Source organism: Solea senegalensis, linkage group LG9, assembly GCF_019176455.1.
Source record: "Solea senegalensis isolate Sse05_10M linkage group LG9, IFAPA_SoseM_1, whole genome shotgun sequence".
NCBI classification, from domain to species: Eukaryota; Metazoa; Chordata; class Actinopteri; order Pleuronectiformes; family Soleidae; genus Solea; species Solea senegalensis.
The window spans coordinates 12,825,246-12,846,829 of record NC_058029.1 but is presented as its reverse complement, the minus strand read 5'-3'; the positions used below and the strand labels follow the sequence as shown (position 1 = coordinate 12,846,829).

Here is a 21,584-nt window from a genome sequence, read left to right as displayed (position 1 = left end):
TATTCTTGCTGTCAACAAATACAATAGAATAATAGTGAGTTAGTCTCCTTCGCCCAGTGCTCATGTCAGTAATGATGAATGAGGGTGTCACCTGGTCACACAGTGTAATAACATTTTAACAGTTTTGGGACAACAATGGATAATTTCAGTTTTGACATTAGGAAGACTTGGGCTAAATCTGTGACCATACACATGCCATCATTAAAATGTGCCTTACAGTCCTATGTAGTTCTGTAAATTAGCTTCTATGGCCTCATTTCACTAAATGGCTCAATTTTCTCCCATTTTTTTCCTCCTCCAATCTTTGTATAATTTAACAGTCTAAAAAATACAATGCATTAAATTTTTAAAACCTTCCTCTTTAAAAGACTTATCTAAATTAAATATGGCATCATTATCAAGCCACAGAGACAAAAAGCCCCAGAAATGAGTTCAATTACAATTACGCTCAACTTTTTTCCTCATCTTAAGTCGTTTAAAAGTTTCACTGGCTCTGAGGCCAAAGGCCTTGGGTTGAGATAAAAATGGGAGCATGTGTTCTCACCATCAGCGTGCCTTGTCTTCGTCCACCTCCGATATCCTGTGCATCTATGAAGAACAAGAAATCATCATCATCATCATTATCACTGTCACTAATCTAAAACTTTACAGCTGCACTTTATGTTCAGGGAAACATCCTCATTTTAATGAACACAGCAAAATCGGTAACCGGAACATCGCAGAGCATGTGCATTCAGCATTTTAGCAGGATATTCAGTGATTTGGTATCTTTATCTGAAATCAATTAATCCTTCTTGGCAAAACAGAATGTTTTAGATGGCTTAAAAGCGGGAGACTGTCCATCTTTCACTCTGCACAGCCAAAAACAAAACTGCGCTGTGGTGGATGACACTGATAGATTGGAATATTGGCTTGTTGATCTTGAGTAGGTGTGATTTTTTTGTCTGTATACCTAATTTGCATTAGCATTAGCATTAGCTGAGACGGCATACATGATAAGGATTGTAGGTGAAGGACAGGGAGGATACATTTACTTTCCTGAACCTGCATATTGTAGCTTTAATGAAGAATTTAAATGTGCAAATAAAATGCAAAAAAAAAAAACAACCCGGTCCATCAGCAATAAACGACAGAAGGAATCCACAGAGGGAGACTGTTGTATAATCACTAGGGTACCTAAAATGCTGTCGCTGGGGTCATCAGGATCAGGTGTATTGCTACGCAGACTAGACATGTCACCTCGCCTCCGCTGCCGATGTCTCCGTCTATACTGGAAATCTGCATACTCCTTAAAAACAACGAAAGAAGGACATTTTATAAATGCATCACCTAGTACCATTGAATTTACATTTCAACAAATACTGTGCTCATGCCTTTCATCAAGTCACTATGTCCCAAACTTGTAAGTTCTATTCAAATAGCACAGCACTTTGCTTTCGGGATGGTCTGAATCTTGTGTTCCAGCAAGATCCACACCTGGAGACTTCTTCAATCACTTTTATCTCCAGACCACTGAGGATAAAATGTTGAAAAACACTATGTGCATATGTCCAAGTCCTCTCAAAAGAAGCAGAATACCGTATCAAATATGAAAGTGAAAGTAAATCAAATATTTAATCACTAGCTAGTTTTAAAAGCACGGATCCAAACTCATTAAAATACAGATTTTGTCCAGTTTGAGTTACAGTGGTAAGAAAGATAATGTGGAGTATTCCTCAGTCAAGAGGACTAAACAATCTGCTTAAGCTACTAACCCAAAAACAACTATACGCTTTTGAGTCAAAATAAAATATGAAACATACTGTATACTGAACACAGTCCTAAGACATTCATAGTGCTGGTGACACACATACATGTGTAATTATTATTTTCTTGATTGTTTGTTTTTGCGTATGATCCCTCGCATTAAATAAATGGTCAGCAATAACCCAACCTTCTGTTGACGCCAAGAGGACATTTTGAACAATTATTTTTTACAGAACTGTTCATGGAATCCTGCAACACCTAACATTTGCTGATCTTCAGCTGGCAGACAGCCACCTTGATTTTATGCTGGAAGAATCCAGTGGGATGTCTTCATATTTGTATGCAGTGCTCTTCCCCCACCGCCAAATGTAGGGCTGCATGTTCTTTCCATATAATTCTGCCTTCGTTTCATCAGTGCACACATCATTTTTTTCCAGTAGTGCTGTGGCATAGTAAGGTTTGTTGTTTAGTAGGAACCCTTCAGCAATTGGTTATCTAATAGCAATTAAAAAAATAGGTTTGTGCATTGCCAGGAGGGAACCTTTTGGACGATTTGGCAACCCCACCTAACAACACCCTTATCAGATTTGTTATGAGGATATTGTCAAAGCTGACACACCATCTATCATTTGAAAAGGCCAAGATTGTTTATATTGTCTCTCTCTTTTTTTTTTCTTTTCTTTTTTCTACTTTTTTGGTAATTAGAGGATGGGATAGAGATGGATCTGTATGTGTGAACATTAGTATTAGTATGTAAGAAGAGCTTTTACAGCATCCACACACAATAAATTATAGAAAGTTTGTTTATTGAGAACAAACAAACTACTTGTGGAGGGTTATTTGTCTCTATATGTGGCCCTGTGATGGACTGGCGAAATGTCCATGGTGTACCCTGCCTTTTGGCCTAGGACAGCTGACATTAGCACCAGCGCCCCCCACGACCATGTGGAGGATAAAGTGGTAGAAGACGAGTAAGAGAGAACAAGTCTACTGAGATGTATTTCCTGTAAGGCACAGGCATCAGTAGCCGAGGGGGTTCACATACTTTTTCCAACCCACACTGTGAAATGTGTAGGTTGTTGTGTATACATGAAATGAACGTCAACAAATTGTGCACTTAATCTTCCAATATAATTTTGCAAGAACATTTAGTTGGTTTCAAAGTTCTTGTACTTGAACTACTAGTGAATGCAAGGCTGCTTTGTTGGTCGTAAACCAACAAAGAAAAGGCCTAATGTAAACTGAAACGCCTTGCATGTCTGCATGTCAATGCCTCCAGAGATAATCAACTGTAATCTCCGTTCAATCATCTCATACATTTGCAAAGGTCATCTAGTCTCATAATGAAAAGTCTGTCATTTCATTTTTCCAGCGCTCTAAAAATAGCCCACTATAAAGTGATGCAGGCATTGTTAGAACCATGGAGAGGACCATCTGTAGCTGTGCCTGTGAGGTGCTGTCATCAGGCTTTGATTATTACTGTGCTGTTTCCATTAACAACTGCAGCTGAGAGACACAGGCTCTTAATTAGGGGACAAAAGTAAAAAAAAAAAAATGTTAACGGTGGCATTATGCTCAGCATCTGGCAGCATTTACAGTGAATTTTCTCAAAGCCCACAATAATTTGTTGACAATAATAGAATATCAGCTTGCTTTTAAGTGATTTAAATCCTGTCGGAGAAATGGGAGGTGGAGGTGAGATGAACGTCTCACCTTAGCCAGTGCTGATTTATATTTTGAAGATAAGCCGCAATTTTAAGTGTGTGCCTGGCTTAATTAAATTTGTTCTTGTGGCTTGTAAACTTGTATGCCCCTCATGTTTGCCTGGATATGACATTTGCCAATACAGAACAATCAATAATGGTCTTCCACTGCACAGTAAGTAAACAGATTTGCATTAAATTTAAGATGAGTGTTGTCAAAATCTGCTGCTTCACTTTTCCACTGTATGAATAGCGACAGCAGATAACCTAATGTCTTGAGACGTTTTTATAGTTTGCCAAGTAACAACAGGATTTGCAATGACAAAGAATTTCATGCAACATAATGGGACATTTTCTGAATGCTACATAAAAACATTGGAATTTGAGTCCAGTCTCAGCAGATGACCAACCAAATAAGATACATAAGCTCAGCAATCAGCTGCTATTAGTTAGAAAACTAAAAAGGTGTAAATGAACACAGGTCCGGGGTTTCATACTAAGTAGCTGTTTACTGAACCTTGAGTAACCTTCAGTCAACTAGAGTTTACCTATAAGTCACTCTTTGGGGCTAAGCAGGCACAGGGTAAAAAGTTTCATAATTCTTTTATAACACTGGCAGAATGTTACGGCCAATTTTTCCATAGAAAATACCTGCATTATGCTGTTGATGGATGCACAAAATAACTTGAGAGGCTCAGGTGTGATGTGAGATTTGCATACTGAGGAGTGATGGCATAGTTGAACTGAGTGAATTTGTTCCAGATGAAAACCCCGTATGTTTGAAATCTGTGGTAGTGTAGTAAATTAACAATAATAGAAACTCAGACTTTTTATGGCTGTGTATAATCGAATGCACTGCTATCGAGTGCATGCGTCACAAAGTGCAAGAAAAGTAGGCAGGTCAATAATCAAACCATTATGTGGTCATTAGTTTTATGAGTGTAAGTGTTAACTACAAACGTCTGTTACTAATGTGCAGTGATTGGGAGCAACCTGCTAAGGTGTTTGCCAGAGCACTGTGCTTTTAATCATTCCAACTGTGTGCACTGGGGAACACTGAACCATCTGGCTTCTCCAGTGTGTTGAATAGCATGCTGATCTTTGGGTCATCATGATTTTTCAATGCTGTTAACTCAGCCAAAGTCAAACCCGCATATTAAAGATTTAGAGATACATGGTGATGTAAGGTTGTATGTAATAATCATGATTTCAGTTTCTGCAATTAATCAAAACTGATTAGGTGTGATATTATCACGGCAACTACTGCATTAAAAGCATCAAATCAGGGGCTCCCTTCCAATTACAGGTAACTGCTTCAATCACATCATTTAACAATTTTTCAATCTCAAACATGAGTGTCATCACTAATGACAGTGATTACATGTCCTAAAGGGATGAATATACTCATGTGGCTGCACTGGCTGACTCTCCCACTTTCTCAGCATACGGCTAGCAAAGAAAGACGGGTGCAAACAGCTGGACTTTGGCTGAAAACATCAAGCACCTGCGAAAAGTTGTAGAAGTGGACTCCACTGCTAAAAATAAACCTAGACTTTCAGCAGTTTGACTGGCGTGGCGTGAGATCACCTAGACATGAGTCATGCAGAGGCGTTGGCAGTGTTTTGGTATTCCTCAGGGGGGCAACAAAAGCTCTGCACTGCTGTTGCAACTACTGTTGCTAATTTTTACTATGCGTTAATTAAATCATGTATAAAAATGGAGCAGTCACTTAAGTGTGATTCAGCTTTTTTGTGTTTTACCCTTTTTTTTGTTTCAAATAGAATTATGATCTGTCAGGCCGTGTCAAGGGGCACATTTTTGTATTTGTGTGACACTTGAGTTTGAGTTCAAAGATTGCTGTTAAAATCTTTACAAACAAGCCTTTACTGAAATATAAAAAGCCTTGTTCTGTTACCTCAGGTGATGCGAAGCCCAAATATTCCCAGTCCCATGTTCCACCAGCGAAACTGCAAGTAAGCAAAAGACAATGTTTCCCATTAATTTTCTAGACCGTGGTGGCCCCTTGTGGTCTAACTTGCCCTGCCACGGTGTCATAATGAAGCAAAGCATATTTTAACAGTTCCCATTATAACATAAGAGAAAATAACATAGCTTTCCTCGGCTGGGCAAAAGCAGCAAGTGAGAATGTGCATGCTCTAGTATGTGTACTGCTCCCCTGCTAAAACCCACAACTTTTTTTCTGATCATTTCAACTTTAGCAACTAGTATTTACGCATGTTACCTGCGTCTGGGGGCATCAGGGGAGTCATTCGGGGCCACTCCTCTGGCTACTGAGGCAAGGAACTCCTGCCTCTTCTGCTGCACTAAACACGCAGCACGGATGATTCTGTGGCGCGGTGTCCGCAGGTATGGCCGGTTAACTTTTTGAGCAAGGTCCTCAGTCACCATCTCCAAGTCCGTCTGAGGACAGACAGAAAACAGACAGACAGAAAAATAGACATAGAGAGAATTGTTTAAAAGCTTTTTTTTTTTTTAGAAACATTTGCAAGTGAGTGATTTAGTGTGTAAACTATTCAAATGTCACTTTATGTCTTATTATATTATCATTTGCCAGACTCTTCTGTTCAAGGACAAAGTGACTTGAGAAGTAGACCTTTAAGTGAACTACTGTTATGGCTCTAGTCTTTTTACCTCCTTTCATTAATTACTATTTTTAAATTAACATCTTCAATTTACTTTTTCCTTCAAACAATTAATCAATTTCATACACTTTTAGAAATCTGTAAGGCAGATGAGAGCCTAGTATCTGAGCATTAAAAACAGCAGGTAAATACATTAAGTGATTCTGCCAGAGACTGTGAGGATGATGAGATTGCAAGCTATAGTCCCACATCTCTAGTGGCTCATATAAGCTAAGTGTGTGTTGTCTTTATTCCCGTGTAGAACCAAGACCTGCATAAGCTCGTAGATCTCCTTCTTTGTGCTTTTAGGTTCCAGGAAGAACCCATAGGAATAAGAGCACTTCAGGATGCGGCGAGTCTTTAGCAGTTCTAGGACCGCGTCTTCAATGAATGTAGTGTCAGGTGGACCTCCTTCCCCTGGGAAAGAGAAGGAAACACATTCAGAGAACAAAATGAATATCTGCTTGACTTTGGTAGACTACATCTCTCATTTCATACTAAATCACACATGCTTCAGAGCAGATCAGAAAGAAAGCACCACTTTGTGTAGTAATAGGTACTCTGTGTAGACCTTAAGTGAATTATCAATTGCTCAATTAAATGTATCATAATAATGAGAAGTATATACATTTTGAACAAGAAAAACAAAATACCAGGCAAGCACAAGCCAAAGCATGTAGATTTGCACTCAGAGATAGTGATGGTCAGGCCCATATTAATTTTTATTTCAGAGAATAAAACCTGCAATCGAATTATGAAGAGTAAACATATAATTTCAAGTCAAATAAGCAATGCTGATGGCCTCTGAGTCATGATCATCCATTTCTTCAGCAGGTGGAATTAATTTATGTAGGAGCCACCACTGTAATCACACACAACTGCAATAGAGTGTTGTGAATTATTATAAAAATAGGCTAAAACTGCACAGATGGAGTTTTAAAGGACTCTCAGCAAAGTTTATTCACAAAGCACAGCTTTGTAGCAACTTAGACATGCCTATTGAATAATAACTATACCTACTGTTGTTAATACATTATTGAAACACTTTTTTTCCCTCTCGCATATTTACCGGAGCTAAGTATCAGAGGAACAGATTAAGATCTAAGTGTCTAAATGTGTAATAAAGAGTGTCACTGTTATGGCAGACTGCTGACTCACTTCCACTAAGAGCTCGACTCAGCTGCTCCATCTTCTCTTTGGCTGTTTTTAACAAGCGCTGCTCCAGCTATTGTGCAGAAGACAGAAGCCGTTAGGTTTTCATTGTTAGAGAAAACCACCTTCAGAACACGGAACAATGAAGAGACTGACACAATATGAGACTAAATAAATTAAGATGTAGGATCAGGCGACTTTTATATCAATCATTGTTATATCTGATAATTGCTGTAGCAACAATTAAACCATAACACCAAAAGAAGGACTGTCTCCGGGAAGACTATAACTGTACAAAATACATAGTGTGCTTTAATCACTATAGTACAATGCCTACGAGTACACCAACATTTGAGGACATATGACAGTTTTATATGAAGTTCCCACTGTTGACATCCATGACAGTACACTATGTAAAGCAGACATCATTTTTCGAAAGCAAAGCCAGGGCTGTGTACCTGATAGCTGTGCTCGTGGTTCTTGAAGCGTGTGTAGTAGTGCATGAAACGGTCCAGTTCCTGAAAGCTCTTGTGTTTCTTCTCTGCCTGCAAAACCATGATCAAACAGCAGTTGCAGTGAATAAAGCCCCCAAGCACAGAGTGTTCTCTGGTTAAATGCAGGCCAAATAAGTGACTAGTGCAACAGGTAGTAGAGACAAGGATGAATGCCGATGCAGAAAGAGAAACAACTTCTTTTCTTCTATGAAAAGGGACAGGATGTGCATGATGCAATTGTCCAGACAATGGTTATATATCTTAATAATTAAGCTCCATAGAGACAATTGCTTCAGGATTAAGGCTGGACTAAATGACGATTTGACTAGGTCTGACTGACTATCATTGGCTCAGGAACTGACTGTCTATGCTCATATTCCAGCCAATTTTATGAAGATTAAAGTTATTCAGTGGTGAGGCAAAATGTATTCAATAATCCATAAAAAAATAAATAAAAGGAAAGTCCTGTTGGTGTTGCAGACTATGAATCTGACATTGAATTGGGGTTGGAACGAAAGGAGCTTACCAGACTTCTGTGGTCTGCTCTTCAAGAGACTGAAGACTACATTGCCCTCTACTGGCATAACATATCCGAATTTCCAGTCAGACTTTTACATTGTGTGTAACAAAGACGACAGCTTTTGGTTTAAGAAGAGTTAAGTGCTGGGAAAGTAGGACTATATTTCTAATTCTGCTGCACTGATTTGATCCCCAGTCTACTGTGAGTCAGATAGTGAAGTGTAAAACTAAATCAGTGAAGTGCTCTGAACATACTGTTCTCTAAACCAACTTAACACTAACATAAACCAGCCCAGGCACCATAATCTCTGCAGTGTCTTTCCAATATATCGGTATCGCACAGCGTAAACAGTGTTCCCCAGTAACAGCTACCACCACTCAACTCTTTGTTCAAAACTGTCACATACTGCTGTGAAAGGGACAGTTCACTAGGCTGAAACACAAATGTGGTAGTAATCGTTTGACCTCTTCTGTCATTTCCTTTGACTGCTCTTCCACCTGCTGGATAACTTCGTAGCGGGTGCAGCGATAGTAGCCTCCTGTTGATGAACTGTGTTTTTTCCACTCTTCCAAACAGATCCAGCAGAAGTCGTATTTACACTACAGGGACAAAATAGACATGTTAGACATCAGTCCATCATGTTAAACACTGGTTAAATAGTTATTCATTCTAAGCCCACAACTACTGTATGTACTTGAATTCCTAACACCTTAGGAATTCGAGCCTCAGTCTTAATTCCATCTACATTTTCAGTTCACAAAGGACAAGTAGTTGATTGAACCTAGCAGAGATAACTCAGTCTGCTGCCTTGGGAAGTGACTCAGTTTATATGAGTTCAAAATACTTCTGTACTGCAGAAGAACAAAACACTAGAGCCACTTCAATCCAGTCTATTTTGGTGTAAGTGATATCTTTCCTTATGCCAAAGGTACTTCTGTTAGTGATAAGTTTGCCAGAGCAACACAAAACCCTAAAGGCTGGAGACCTCTGTTGTCGTGGAAACACTCTGCTTACATGACACTTAAGAAAAATCAATACAAACTGAAAAACTGAGAGAGGGCTTAAGTGGAAGGAGATACAAAAGACAAATGTGTTAAGTCCAGAGACTAAAGATTAAAAAGTGTGAGGCTAGTGGCTACACTTCAGGGATGAAAATGGCATCTTTAAGACAAAGAAATATTCCTTGGCAACATAAGTCTTGTGTATCCAAGCAACAGGGGCAAAGCCATTTCTTACCAGCTAATAACAGGTCAAGTGGCTGAGCCCTCTGTGGCCTTTTAGCTTGTGAGAGCTGCTCCATTGCCCCCAAACTAATCTCCACCACTAGTCAGCCTCTTTAACCACAATGGAGACAGTGACAGGGGCTGCCACAAAGACAAAAGGAGCCCCGTTGTATGACTGCACTAGGCTCCTTTCATGGCCTGTCCTGCGGCAACAGTCAGGGAACATGACCGTGTGAGTAGTCACAAACTCCACCACTCAGCAAGTGTCTTTTTTATCTCCATCACCTCTGTATTATCCCATTGTCCATAGCAGGAAAACTGAAGCTCCTGACAAAGTACAAGGCTTACTGGCTCCCCCAGCTGTTGGTTGATAGATGTAAGCATTAAGATATAATAAACCTACTCTCTAAAGTGAACTTTTAGAACGACTGCCAGACTTCAAACTTGACTAATAGCAGCTGTAATGTGATATGGCACATTTTCACCTTCAGAGTTTCATTACAACACTCTTGCTGCAGCTATCTTCACTGGAACAGCAGTGCATCTTACTTGCTCATATCTATAAAATGTTATCAAAATACACCTTTGTGTACACTTGAAATTTTGGCTTAAGCTTGGTGTAAGAGGAACAGATATAAGAATAAAGGGTACTGGTTTCCCTTTTCTGAGAGTGTCTGTGCTCTGAACACAGTTCAATCTTAACATCATTTTCTTATATGTCGCGTTCAAATAAAAATGACACCCTGATACCAGAGGTTAATTCAGAGGCTCAGCAGAACTAATAGAATTAACAAATTGAGAATGATTAATCTTGATAAGGGACAACATTACCTCTGAGAAATGCTTTTGGGTTTTCTAATGTCACTGTGCTTGAGGGTGTTTACAGTGTGCCTGATTACACAAACTTAATTTTCCACTAAGTACTGTTCATTTACATTGTGGACCTTGTGCTGTCCACAAATACTTGGTTAGCCAATCATTGTGTGTAAGTTAACTATTCAAACAAACACGCAGCACAAGCCTCCATGCCATCACTACATAGACATTTTGAAATATTAAAGCAATTTATTGAGTTTGGTACAGACATGGTGCCTACATAAAATTAAGTCACAGCTAGGAATGGTACTGAATATGATTTTGTATATCATGACAAACATTTAATTAAACTAAGCCCTAACCCTGTGTTAAGTGATAAGCAATCAACAATCAGTAGGGCCACTGGCTGAGACATATCAGTTATTTTGCAACTTTGCAATGTTTTCTTTCTCAAACTGAGTTGCACTCCTTAAACCAGGGGTCTCAAAGTGGTGGCCCGGGGGCCACATTTGGCCCTCCAATCGATTTCATGTGGCCCTAACATTATCAAGTTATAACGAGTCATTTCTATATGTTTTAATTTTTAAATTAATAAATTAATTTTGCATCATAAATATCTTTTTTTTTATTGTTGCATATTAAAACAAGCACTTATATTTTAAAATTATCCAATCCAATCCAACTTTATTTGTAAGGAACTTTAAAACAATTGATGATAGGTCCACCGCAACCGTTGCTTTTCCCAAAAAAGTTGGGCTTTTTTTTTTACTTGACTGGCCTCCGACTGACCAGACGAGACAGTCAGTGGCCCACAGGTCATTTGAGTTCGAGACCCCTGCCTTAAACCATTAGGTAGTTTCCCCATATTCTACTGATTACCATTTGAAAACGTACTCACCAGATTAGCCCCTGAAATTAGTCCCCCAAAGTATTAGCTGCATTAGTATGACAGGAATATGAAATTTCTGTGCCTGACTGACCTTAGCACACTGCATGTGGTTGCAACCTTCATTTTTCTGTATTGGAGACTTGCAGTTGGCGCAGGGCTTGGCATTAGTGAGCAACCACAAGCAGTTGGCTGCATCCTCGTAGGCTGTGCTCACACCCGCCACTTCAAAAGGAGGAGGGAGAGGTAAACAGAACAAATAAAGGCATAATGAGACAGAATGAGAATGGCTATTACCACAGCATCTAAACAGACCACTGCACTAAGTGGGAAATTGTCCTGGCTGACTAATCCGTATTGCCTATACATTTTGTTAACATCTCCCCAGATGCTCGTGCATCCACACACACTAACAGAATAATTGGGTATTATCAAATTACCTCTGATGTGTCTTTTGAAATGCTGAGATAAAACAGAATCTAGGGAAATCAAAAGGTAACGATTGTCCTAAAACAAAAGATTTGTCTTTTGACCGCCAGGTCAACGAAGCGGCACTTAATCTATAGTAACGCATCTATTGGATAGCCAGCAGTTAAATTACTGCCTCTAAACATTGCATACTTTGAATGAGTGGACTGTTTATTTTAATTAATAATTGATTATCAGTATTTAAATTTAATTGGCTTAGCATTACACACTTTGTAATCACCGTGGTTGAGTTCCAGATATTTTAACACTAAATCAGTCACTTGACTGCAGCCACTCGGGGCCATGTTTGCAAACATACTCAAACTAAGTTCCTGACTTAGCCTTAACATTTCTAGCAAGGAATCCTAGCCTTGGGATACTTTAGGAGAGTTCATTCTCACAACATTTCGGAGCAGTAAAGGAACAGAAACCTTAATCTTGGTGAGAAGGTGTGGGGAACCCCAATGGGCTCAGTATGACACATTGTTCTAAGAGTGTGATTTGTTGATCAGAAAAAAGAAAGAGAAAGCAAAGTAGAGGGAATGATCTGATCAGGCAGTGTTGTGTAATGCAGTCAAGAGAGAAAACTAAAGCACACAACAGGATTCTTCACATACCGGACTTATATCTGCTCGGAAAGATCATCTTTAAAACCTGATAATGCAATTTTCTCCACTCGAGAACAGTTTTTCACCAATGAATCAATTACAGTTTTTTTGTGATGTGAGATAAACCTGTTACTATGGTTAAATCAGATCAGAGTATGTCTAAGTAAGGAGCATGGCATTTCTGACAAACACTCTCAGCATTTGACCAACCATACAAAACCTTCAGATTTTTAGATATAGAAGAGAAAATCTAATACTGAGAGGCTTTTTATGGCCCCTGGAAGCATAATGTGGTCCTACTGATATAAAAACTGAGTTAGCTGCTCTAAAATGCAAAGCAAAAGAAATTTAGGGTCTGCAAATATTCCTCAAAACTATTTCACATAAGTCCAAAGAAGCAACATTAACTCAAAAGGTTTATGTCAGAATACAACATTTACATTTCAAGTGTAAAATCATGTCTGTAACAGATGTAGTCCATTTCTGTCTGTACTCACATTCCTTAGGCCTCATCTCAGTGACTTTATGTAGCCACAATTTCCAAGTCTCACAGTCACAAGGCTCATGCGCCTCGCCTTGACACTCCCTGGAATACACACAGAAAGATAAAGCATCAAAGCCAGAGTTTGACAAAAAAAATAAATTGAGATAAATGATGAGCACATGCAGTTACTCAGAGCTGTCAGATGGTGGACAGAAATATTAATCTACATCAACTTGGTGTTCTGCCTTTCAACGAAAAGTCTTCCTTGTGTCAAGGGAACAATTGAAGTTAAACCTGCATTACATCCAGTTACATTACCAAAGATGATGTCACTCATGAACTCATGAGTGAACCTGACAAGACAACCCAGTGGCCACTTTAGGGAACCATGGTGTGAGATGATTGCTATGCAGTATGTAAAGGAGTGGGACTGAAGTTAATGTTATATTATATTATAGGATAATTTAAGAACCCACGCCTGTTGATAACTTGCAGTACTAAATATTATTTGAACTACAGTCTATAGTTCGTTGTGAGAAACTTACCTACACATATTGTATACAGTATCCTATAATGTCAAACCTATTTAACATCCTAAAAAAATGTTTTGACATTTATTAGAACTTGAAGAATACATTAATTGCTTAAAGACTGACTTTATCTGATTATGACCGGTACTTGGTTGTGAGCTGATCTGTTGAACAGTTGAATTTCTGTTATGAGGTGAGAAAGTATTTTTCCTCATACTCTGCTTTTTGGAAAAACTTCATGGAGGATGTAATACACCTTTTAAATGGCTTTCACTCACCACTCTATCATATAGAAATGATCAATAGAGAGCTGTTTTTTTGGAGATATGGTTACGATAAGAGTTTCACAGCTCTCCGCTGTTACCTTCTCTGAAAATTGCCATTCTTTTCTAGTAGCAGGGTTGACTTGACAACCATCACTCAGTGAGTCTGGGTCGTTTCAGACTTTGTCTGTTTCACAGTGACAGTGAAAATTTCAGTGGTTTCAGTTTATGATGAAACTATAAAGCATACAATTACAGACAGGGTTACATTGTAAAATATAGTATGTGGTCCTTTACTGACCAGCAGAAGAGGTGGCCTTTGCCACAATCGACTGCAGGGGCACGAAGAAGAGGAAAAATAAGAGGGTCTGAAGTGGAGGTCCCAGGACCCTGGGTGTTTAATCGCACAGCCCTTTCACATCCGGCCATAGGACACCAGCGAATTGCTGAATTGTTTTCCACAAATGCCTGCACAAAAAAAAGCAAATGAGATTTAAATCTACTGGTAATACAACATACAGTATAACTAAATGTTTCTGTTTGAAAAGTTGCAGGGATAAAGAATCAAGATGTTAAAAAAAATATGACCTTTGACAAAATCATCAAGTCAAGCACATTTTCCTACTTTTTTAAGTCCAGGCCATAATTCATTTGTATAACAGGCTGTGCCCTGTTTTGTCTGTGCATAAACAAGTACTTTGGTGAACTAGCAGTGAAATTCACACCGAGTAAGAAATATGGCACTTTTTATAACCTTATAACCTTTGATCTACAATTAAATATTGCTATAGAAATCATGTGTTGACATTTTATTTCTTCATATTAGTCATGAAACCTGTTTACAGTGTACACATTTGGGTTTTTCCTCTTGTTTACCTTGATGTCAAACTGTAGATAGCGCCTGTCCATCTCTCTCGATACCACACTCTCTATGACCTCCACAGGCACTAGCTGGTAGCAGTCAAAGGCGGGGCAGAAGATGTTATGGGCTTCACCTTCTTGAATCTTGAGATTGAGAAATCTGAGGAGAACACATGCATTACACAACAATATCACAATGTTCTTCCTATATACCAATACCAATATCACTCCGATACAGTCGTTTTTACAACTTTGAAACTACTCCACTGTTAACAACACATTTGTGATGATGCATTTACTATGCAGCCAAAACAAAAACATAATGTTCAAACTATATAACAAACATTGTGCTCCTAAAATAAATTCAATAACAGCCTACATGTTTACAGTATATGCTTAGTGAAGCATTAATGTGAATTTTAAGGTTTTTAGATCATATCAGATTGTAAATTTATTTTTCGTAGCAGTGACTACTAACAATTATTTTCATCACTTATTAATCTGTAGATTATTTTGTCGATTCTTTGATTAGCTGTTTGGCCCATAAAATATTGAGAAAGTGTTTCCCAAACCTCGAAATGATAATGTTCTCAAATGTCTTGTTTTGTCCACAAACTCAAACTACTCAGTTTTACTTATTTCTTTGTTATATGGACTTTATATTATAAAGATGTTTTGGGGGCTCCACATATTGAACTATATGGCAATCTGTTATTCTGACTTTTGTAAATGTAGTATTTTGTTATTAAAAGAAAAACACACCTTTCCAACCTGCTTCCAGGTTTGGGGTTCAAAGTATATTCAAAGTTAAGGCACTGTTCTAATGGAAAAACACTAATGACAGTGATGCCAAAAGTAATAAACTGATATAACTGTATGTATCAGGGGATGTTATTAGTTGCGGTATGGGAGTCTTCAAAATAACAAGACACTGTATATAATGTTTTGTGATACAACCCAAAAGCACTGAAATATTAGTTGTATCACTCAGCCATTCAGACAGCCAAAAAAACTAAAATGGAACATCGCAAGCCAAACCAAAGTATATGCAGCCCAAACCAAAACACAGTATAGCGTACCCTTCCCAGCATACTCTGCAGAAATCATGGCCACAGGACATGTCAACAGGCTCCTCAAAGTCAGAGATGGAAGACATGCAGATACCACACTGTAAGATAAAATCAAAAAAGAAAAAGACGAAGTTTTTAAGTGCTGATAAAAAATGATTTCAAGTACACTTAGCTATATAATGCCTACACTAACAAAAATATTTTCTGTGAAATTAGAAATCTCTGTCTATCAATACAATGGAATTTCAAAAGGTCCTCAAATACAATCATCCAATATTTCCCAATAGCCTTTGTTGCCAAAACTAGTGATATTAATATTTGTTTGAATGACTAAAAGGCAATGAAAAGTACAGTATGTGCTAATAAAATGATACTGTGCATAAGGTTGGACAATAGTAGCTACTGATGAAGGCCAGCCGCAAGCCAAGATGATGACCTTGTCTTAGTATGTGGCTGATTAATTACTGTTCAGCCACCAGATGAGACACACACACACACATATACATGCTCATTATGTGAAAGACTTATCCTAACAAAATATAGAAATGATACAATGTAAGTATTGACTTGTGAATAAGTGCAATCTGATATTATCAACTCTTTAAATTGGGCCTTGAGGAAATCCAGTCACTTGCAGTTCAAGGCAAGCCTTATCAGAGCCATGACAAAAGACACCATCAGGAAAATACATCCTACAATGTCAAAATATTCATATTAAATGATACATCACTGGATCGGTCAAAGGGTAAAACATTCTCCAAACAATTCTTCCAATTCAATATCAGAATCAGTTCAAACCAGTTCAACAGAGTTCAAATCACTTCACTGAATGCATTATTTTAACTATAAATCTTTATGATACTTGTTTTGCTTTGTGATTTGATGCAAATCAGATTCAGAGCAGTTTCAGACCATTTTTTTTCACTCTTAAACTCCTCAGTTTTGGTGAACCTGTGGAAACTGCAGCCAAGGTTTCTGGTCAAGTTTCTGGTCTTGATTGAAACAGGTATAACAGTTGTAGCCCATCTTGTTGTGATGCACATTCTGAAATGTATTTCTACTCACCAATTGTTAAAACTGGTTATCAGTGTTACTGTAACCCCTCAGTCAGCTTCAACTAATCTTGCCATTTGGCTTCAACCAGATATTTGTTTGTTTGTTTATTTTTATTTGTTTATTTGTTTTTACCACTCAATGAATGCGTTTAATTTTTCACACCTTTCTTGGTGTGTATGAAACTACCAACAGAGCAGCAAGTTTAGAGCAGATGCCCATACCAACAGTCACCAAGAGTATATGTTGTCCCTATTCTAATGCTTGATGTGAAGATTATTAAAACCGACTGATCTGTGGCTGCTTGGATTTATGCATTGCTCTGCCACCACATGATTGATAATTGCATGGACAAGCAGGTGTTCCTAATGTCTGCTAGGCCCATTAAAATACAATCTACAGTATCCCACTGCAGAGTCATAACTGTTGTTTATATTATTTTCGTTTCAGTGACATGGTAAAAAGCTCAAAAAAAGTAGACCAAAAAAAAATTAAGCCTGCAAATAAATTGGAAATTGAAAACATTTTAACATCTTTAGGGCAAGCATTAATTAGATAACAAAACAACTGAATTTGCCCTTGTATGCAGCTGACCTCCCGTGGGACATTGATTGTTATCCAGCACACCTGATACCCTCATTGGCAGTCTTCAAAACAAATTGCCAGCAGCATAAAATTAGCTAAAGGCCTCATTTGGGATCCATAAAAACACAGTTGACAGGAGAATTTGCGTGAAACACCAATCTGTACACACTATCATTTTAGAAACAGAACACTGCTAAGACAGATGGTGAGGTGGCCAAGTAAATTGCAAAAATCAAATATGGGTAGCATCATTATTTACACAATTGTGACTCTTATTCACATTTTTCTTCATATGACACTACTTACAGATCCACTTGATAAGATAAATGTTCCAAACAGCCAGTAAGAGAAGTAGCAACAATACATATCGTTTTACACTTACATCACCAAGTGCTTATTTAGATTTCATGTAGTTTTTAATGGGACTTTATTACACTGGAGACACCAATTCATTTGAAATTCACCATCAATTGTGACAAGGATATTAATACATGCTGGGTTGTGGAGTTAAATACCAGGTTTATCATTGGCATTGGCTGCTCAAGTTTAATGTGACTTTTAAAAGCTTCCTGCACAGATTTGTGCCGACACCAATGATTTTTGTGTATGCCATTTTCAACTTCTGCGCTCGCATACACTCACAGTATGGATCCTAAGTACTGATTTATGAGGCCCCAGGTGTCTTGGTGCAAGACACTTTGAATTACAGTACCTGGCATAACTTTCTTCTTCTGAGGGAGAAAATCTGGAAGTGCTAGACAAGGTCAGGATAAAGACAGGGCAATAAAACATGGAAGTTGCTAATGCTCTCATAGCTGTGGGTCAACAAGGCTTCATGGAGATCTTGCAAACGTACATATTTACAAAAAAACAGCTGTAAAAACTACACTTTTACTGAGGTTTTGAAAAAAAAACAGTCCCATTTCTATGACTCGTGGGAGCTTGTTAAAATAAAATACTGGTTTGTCAAAACTTACAAGATGCTTAAATCTTTACTTTGTAGATCATGTTTGATATCCGAATGTGGTAGATGTAGAGTAACAACTATTAGAAAACAAGCCATGGCAACACATGCAGCTTTGCATCAACATATTTTAGCCAATTCAGTGTCTTCCTATGCACTGTAAATTAATTTACTAATTAATAAATCTGTCGTGTTTTAAGCAGAATGTTTCAATAGAATGTCCTCTCTCCACGTATTTTATTCTTTTCTATCCAATGGCCCTTTGGAGAGTTCAACGTTACGCACTTTAATGCAACACCACTTTAAGACAGCACTGTAATACCATCTTATATTCAAATCTTGCCACACCATAAGAAACAAAATGTTAGTTTGTCCTGCTTGTGTTAATGTTTTAGAGAGAGGGGCAACTGGGAGAGAGGCCACTGGCAGGAATACTAATAACTGCTGGCAATATTAGGCTGGGAAATAAAGCAGTACTTTGCAGAAAGAGGAGTGTGGTCTTGAAAATTCAGCTCAATTTAAATAAACACTGGTACAGAGTTTTTATGCCTACACTACCGGTTACTTTCAAAGTTCAATGTTAGCTGGTTTAATTACATATATATACACATATTTATATATATACATATACATATACATATACTGTATATGTGTATATATATATATATATATATATATATATATATATATATATATATGTACATATATATATACACCTATAAAAGGAAAAATAAAATAAACAACTCTATTTATTGATCAAATGTTCAAGACTTGATTATTAAATGAGCACAAATCCCCCTCCCCCCCCCTAATATTTGAAATTTTTCAAACAGTACTGACAAGGAACCTGTGGAGACATCTCACCAGAGAAGATTCGTCATCGGCAGGCATGAGGCTGATTTGGTCTGGGGAGGTAATGGAGGAGCGAGGGGTGCGTGGCGTCCTGGGCGATGGCAGGGTGTCCCAGGCATTGCAGCCACTTGGAGGTGGGTTGGGCATCTGAACCCCTGAGCGTTGACAGCATTCCTCCGCATCAATCATCCAGGCCTCTAAGAGCTTCTCTCTGTCCCAATCTGATGCAAAAAAGTAAAGACAGAAGTTAAGACAAATATATTTTAATTCACTAAAAATAAAGCATAAACAAAGAAAATGAAGGGCTTTTTATTTTAAATTATGCAGGATGAGCTTGGATGACAGCCGAGACAACAATGAGCAGGGAGTCAAAGAAAGTAAAGTGCTAGTTAAAAATCATGTTAGTTCCTAATAATAGGGCTCTGACTTATATTTACAGGGTTCATAAAAAACAGCCTGTAAATACAGACTACATTTTACATGTCAACAATAAACATTTCAACGTATAGCAGAATAACCATTTGTCAAGATTGCTTGTTCTCAGATTGAGTCTCGTTTCAGCCACACAAATTACATTAACATGAAACAGTTTGTTATAGTCTGTACAGTCTGACATATTTAGATGGAACTAGGAGTACTGTAAGATTTGGTATACACATTGCTGAATACACTAAGCCCACATAAATCCCATCTCAGTTGCAAATACCACCTAAGTCTTTCAAACAACCAATAACAAAGACCTGCTACCATCTGTTTTTTCTGCTGTAGAATAGCTGCTCCTGCTCATTTTTGCAACAAACAGCTTTGAGAGCTTTTTTGGATGCATATTGAATGACCTGTGGACTGGGCTAGAGTCCACATATTCTGGTGAAAAAGTCCTTGTCTATAATATGAAATTTGAGCAACTCAACTGTGCAATTAGGCCAGTTAAGAGAACTAAAGACATGTTTCACAACCAATCAATTAGCACTCTAAGTCAGATAATGAATATTACAACTCAACTCAATTCAGTGAGTGTGACACCATCCTCTTGATTATGGTCATTAGAAACATTTTCACATTAAGTCAGAAAATTTGCTGGGAAATATAAATGTTAGTAGTACAGGTTGACAAGCTTGCAGCTAGGAAGGAAAGCACCACCACTGTGATAAGAATACTCAAAATATGTTACATGGAAATATTAAAGAAGGAAAGAGATTTCTAAAATATCCTAAAATGGTCCATCCTTATTAAAGAGATAGGAAGCACACCCATGATGTAGGTTGACTAATATAGCAATGTTAGCTCCCAAAAGTATGTCTAATATGTGGCACACATCCACTACAGCCAGTGTATTAAAGAAGGGCATTTAACAAGTAAAGATTAGCCCCAATCTATGACACATTTTTGAAGTTTACTCTTCCACAAAGCAAACAGAATTAAGTTGAGTGAAGGTTTTTAAAGGCTTAAAGTCAAGTGCAGTTAAGTGAAGCCTGACTTGACACAATCATATATGCAGTACTTGCATGAGATAAGCTGTATGGCTGTGGGTATTATGTTTGGTTGTGGATATGTTAAATTCAAACTTAAAAAAAAGAAGCCTGAAAAGTTGCTTCTTAATTCATAGCTACCATTACTTCAAACCAATAAATTTAATACAGCAACTACAATTTTACACCCTGTGCATCACTGCAGACTTCAATCTCATGCTTTATATTCCCATTGGCATTAAATCTACATTAAATTTACTGCTTGCTTGAAAGCAATCATGCAAGTGGAAAAAATGGCAATTGATTAGTTAAAGACACATTTCCGGATGGTTTTCATGTCTTAATGACGTCAGCGTCAACATGCAACCATGTATTTGGGATGGGCAGAAATTAAGCTGCCTACCTGCATACCATCTTGAATATTGGAATGTAAGAAAAGAAAAAGAAAAGCATAAAATAAAAACTGTGTGGTTCAGCATGTTTGCAGACATGCCAGCCAAATATCCTCAAATATTTGGCCGAGGACAAGTCCAATAAAACACCATTTAGATTGTATCAATAACATGCTCTGCTGAGCGCATTATGAGGTACATTCTTATAGATAACAATGGCTGTTTGCATTGTGCTTGTCTCTGCTTTGAAATCACTGAAGTATAGCAGAAACTTAATATGAGACCTCTTTAACGCCTCTTTAATCCTCATACAAATAAATAAAGGACAAATGTAATATTAGATGCATTCTTTTCAAGTAAGCAGCAAAACAGGGGGCAAAATAATATTTCAAGGTACTTGGCTTAAATTGAGCCAGGCAAGTTGGAAATATATGGCATTTGATTTTACCGCTATTCAACTGGGATCCTTTATTGCCAATAAGGGCCAGAAGATTCCACAATGTGAGTAACTGTGTTTTAACTGTACCATGGGCACGTAGCAGTGCCTCTGCAGTGAAGAGGGGGGCCTGCAGCATGTCAGCCGTCTCCACTATCAGCATGTCCTTCAGCCTCCGCAGATCTTGAGGTCGCAGACCCTCATATAGCTTAAAAAGGGGAGCAAAAGAGAGAAAAAAACAGTTAGCATGGGAGGTAGGAAGGATTATGAGGAGAATATGAGAGGAGAGGATGAAGGTGGGAACAGGCCAGGTCGGCAGAGAAAAGTAATGAAAGAGCAGAGAGAGGGAGATGGTGAGATCAGGGGA

The 21,584-nt window shown here is 38.0% G+C and overlaps 1 protein-coding gene across 1 annotated transcript in view; it reads right to left on the bottom strand.

Annotated features, from left to right (window-relative positions):
- The window catches only part of LOC122774893 (ankyrin repeat and IBR domain-containing protein 1-like), a 30,880-nt gene that overhangs the window by 3,407 nt on the left and 5,889 nt on the right, over positions 1-21,584 (bottom strand). Inside the window, exons 5-19 of the mRNA XM_044034486.1 lie at positions 21,308-21,425; positions 18,933-19,141; positions 15,476-15,564; positions 14,412-14,556; positions 13,837-14,003; positions 12,756-12,844; positions 11,277-11,407; positions 8,722-8,856; positions 7,702-7,788; positions 7,250-7,316; positions 6,363-6,508; positions 5,692-5,870; positions 5,365-5,416; positions 1,177-1,288; positions 545-588 (exon numbers count right to left, since the gene is read on the bottom strand). Of these exons, the coding sequence (XP_043890421.1) occupies positions 545-588; positions 1,177-1,288; positions 5,365-5,416; positions 5,692-5,870; positions 6,363-6,508; positions 7,250-7,316; positions 7,702-7,788; positions 8,722-8,856; positions 11,277-11,407; positions 12,756-12,844; positions 13,837-14,003; positions 14,412-14,556; positions 15,476-15,564; positions 18,933-19,141; positions 21,308-21,425 (1,770 nt within the window). The remainder of the gene's footprint in view (positions 1-544; positions 589-1,176; positions 1,289-5,364; positions 5,417-5,691; positions 5,871-6,362; positions 6,509-7,249; positions 7,317-7,701; positions 7,789-8,721; positions 8,857-11,276; positions 11,408-12,755; positions 12,845-13,836; positions 14,004-14,411; positions 14,557-15,475; positions 15,565-18,932; positions 19,142-21,307; positions 21,426-21,584) is intronic.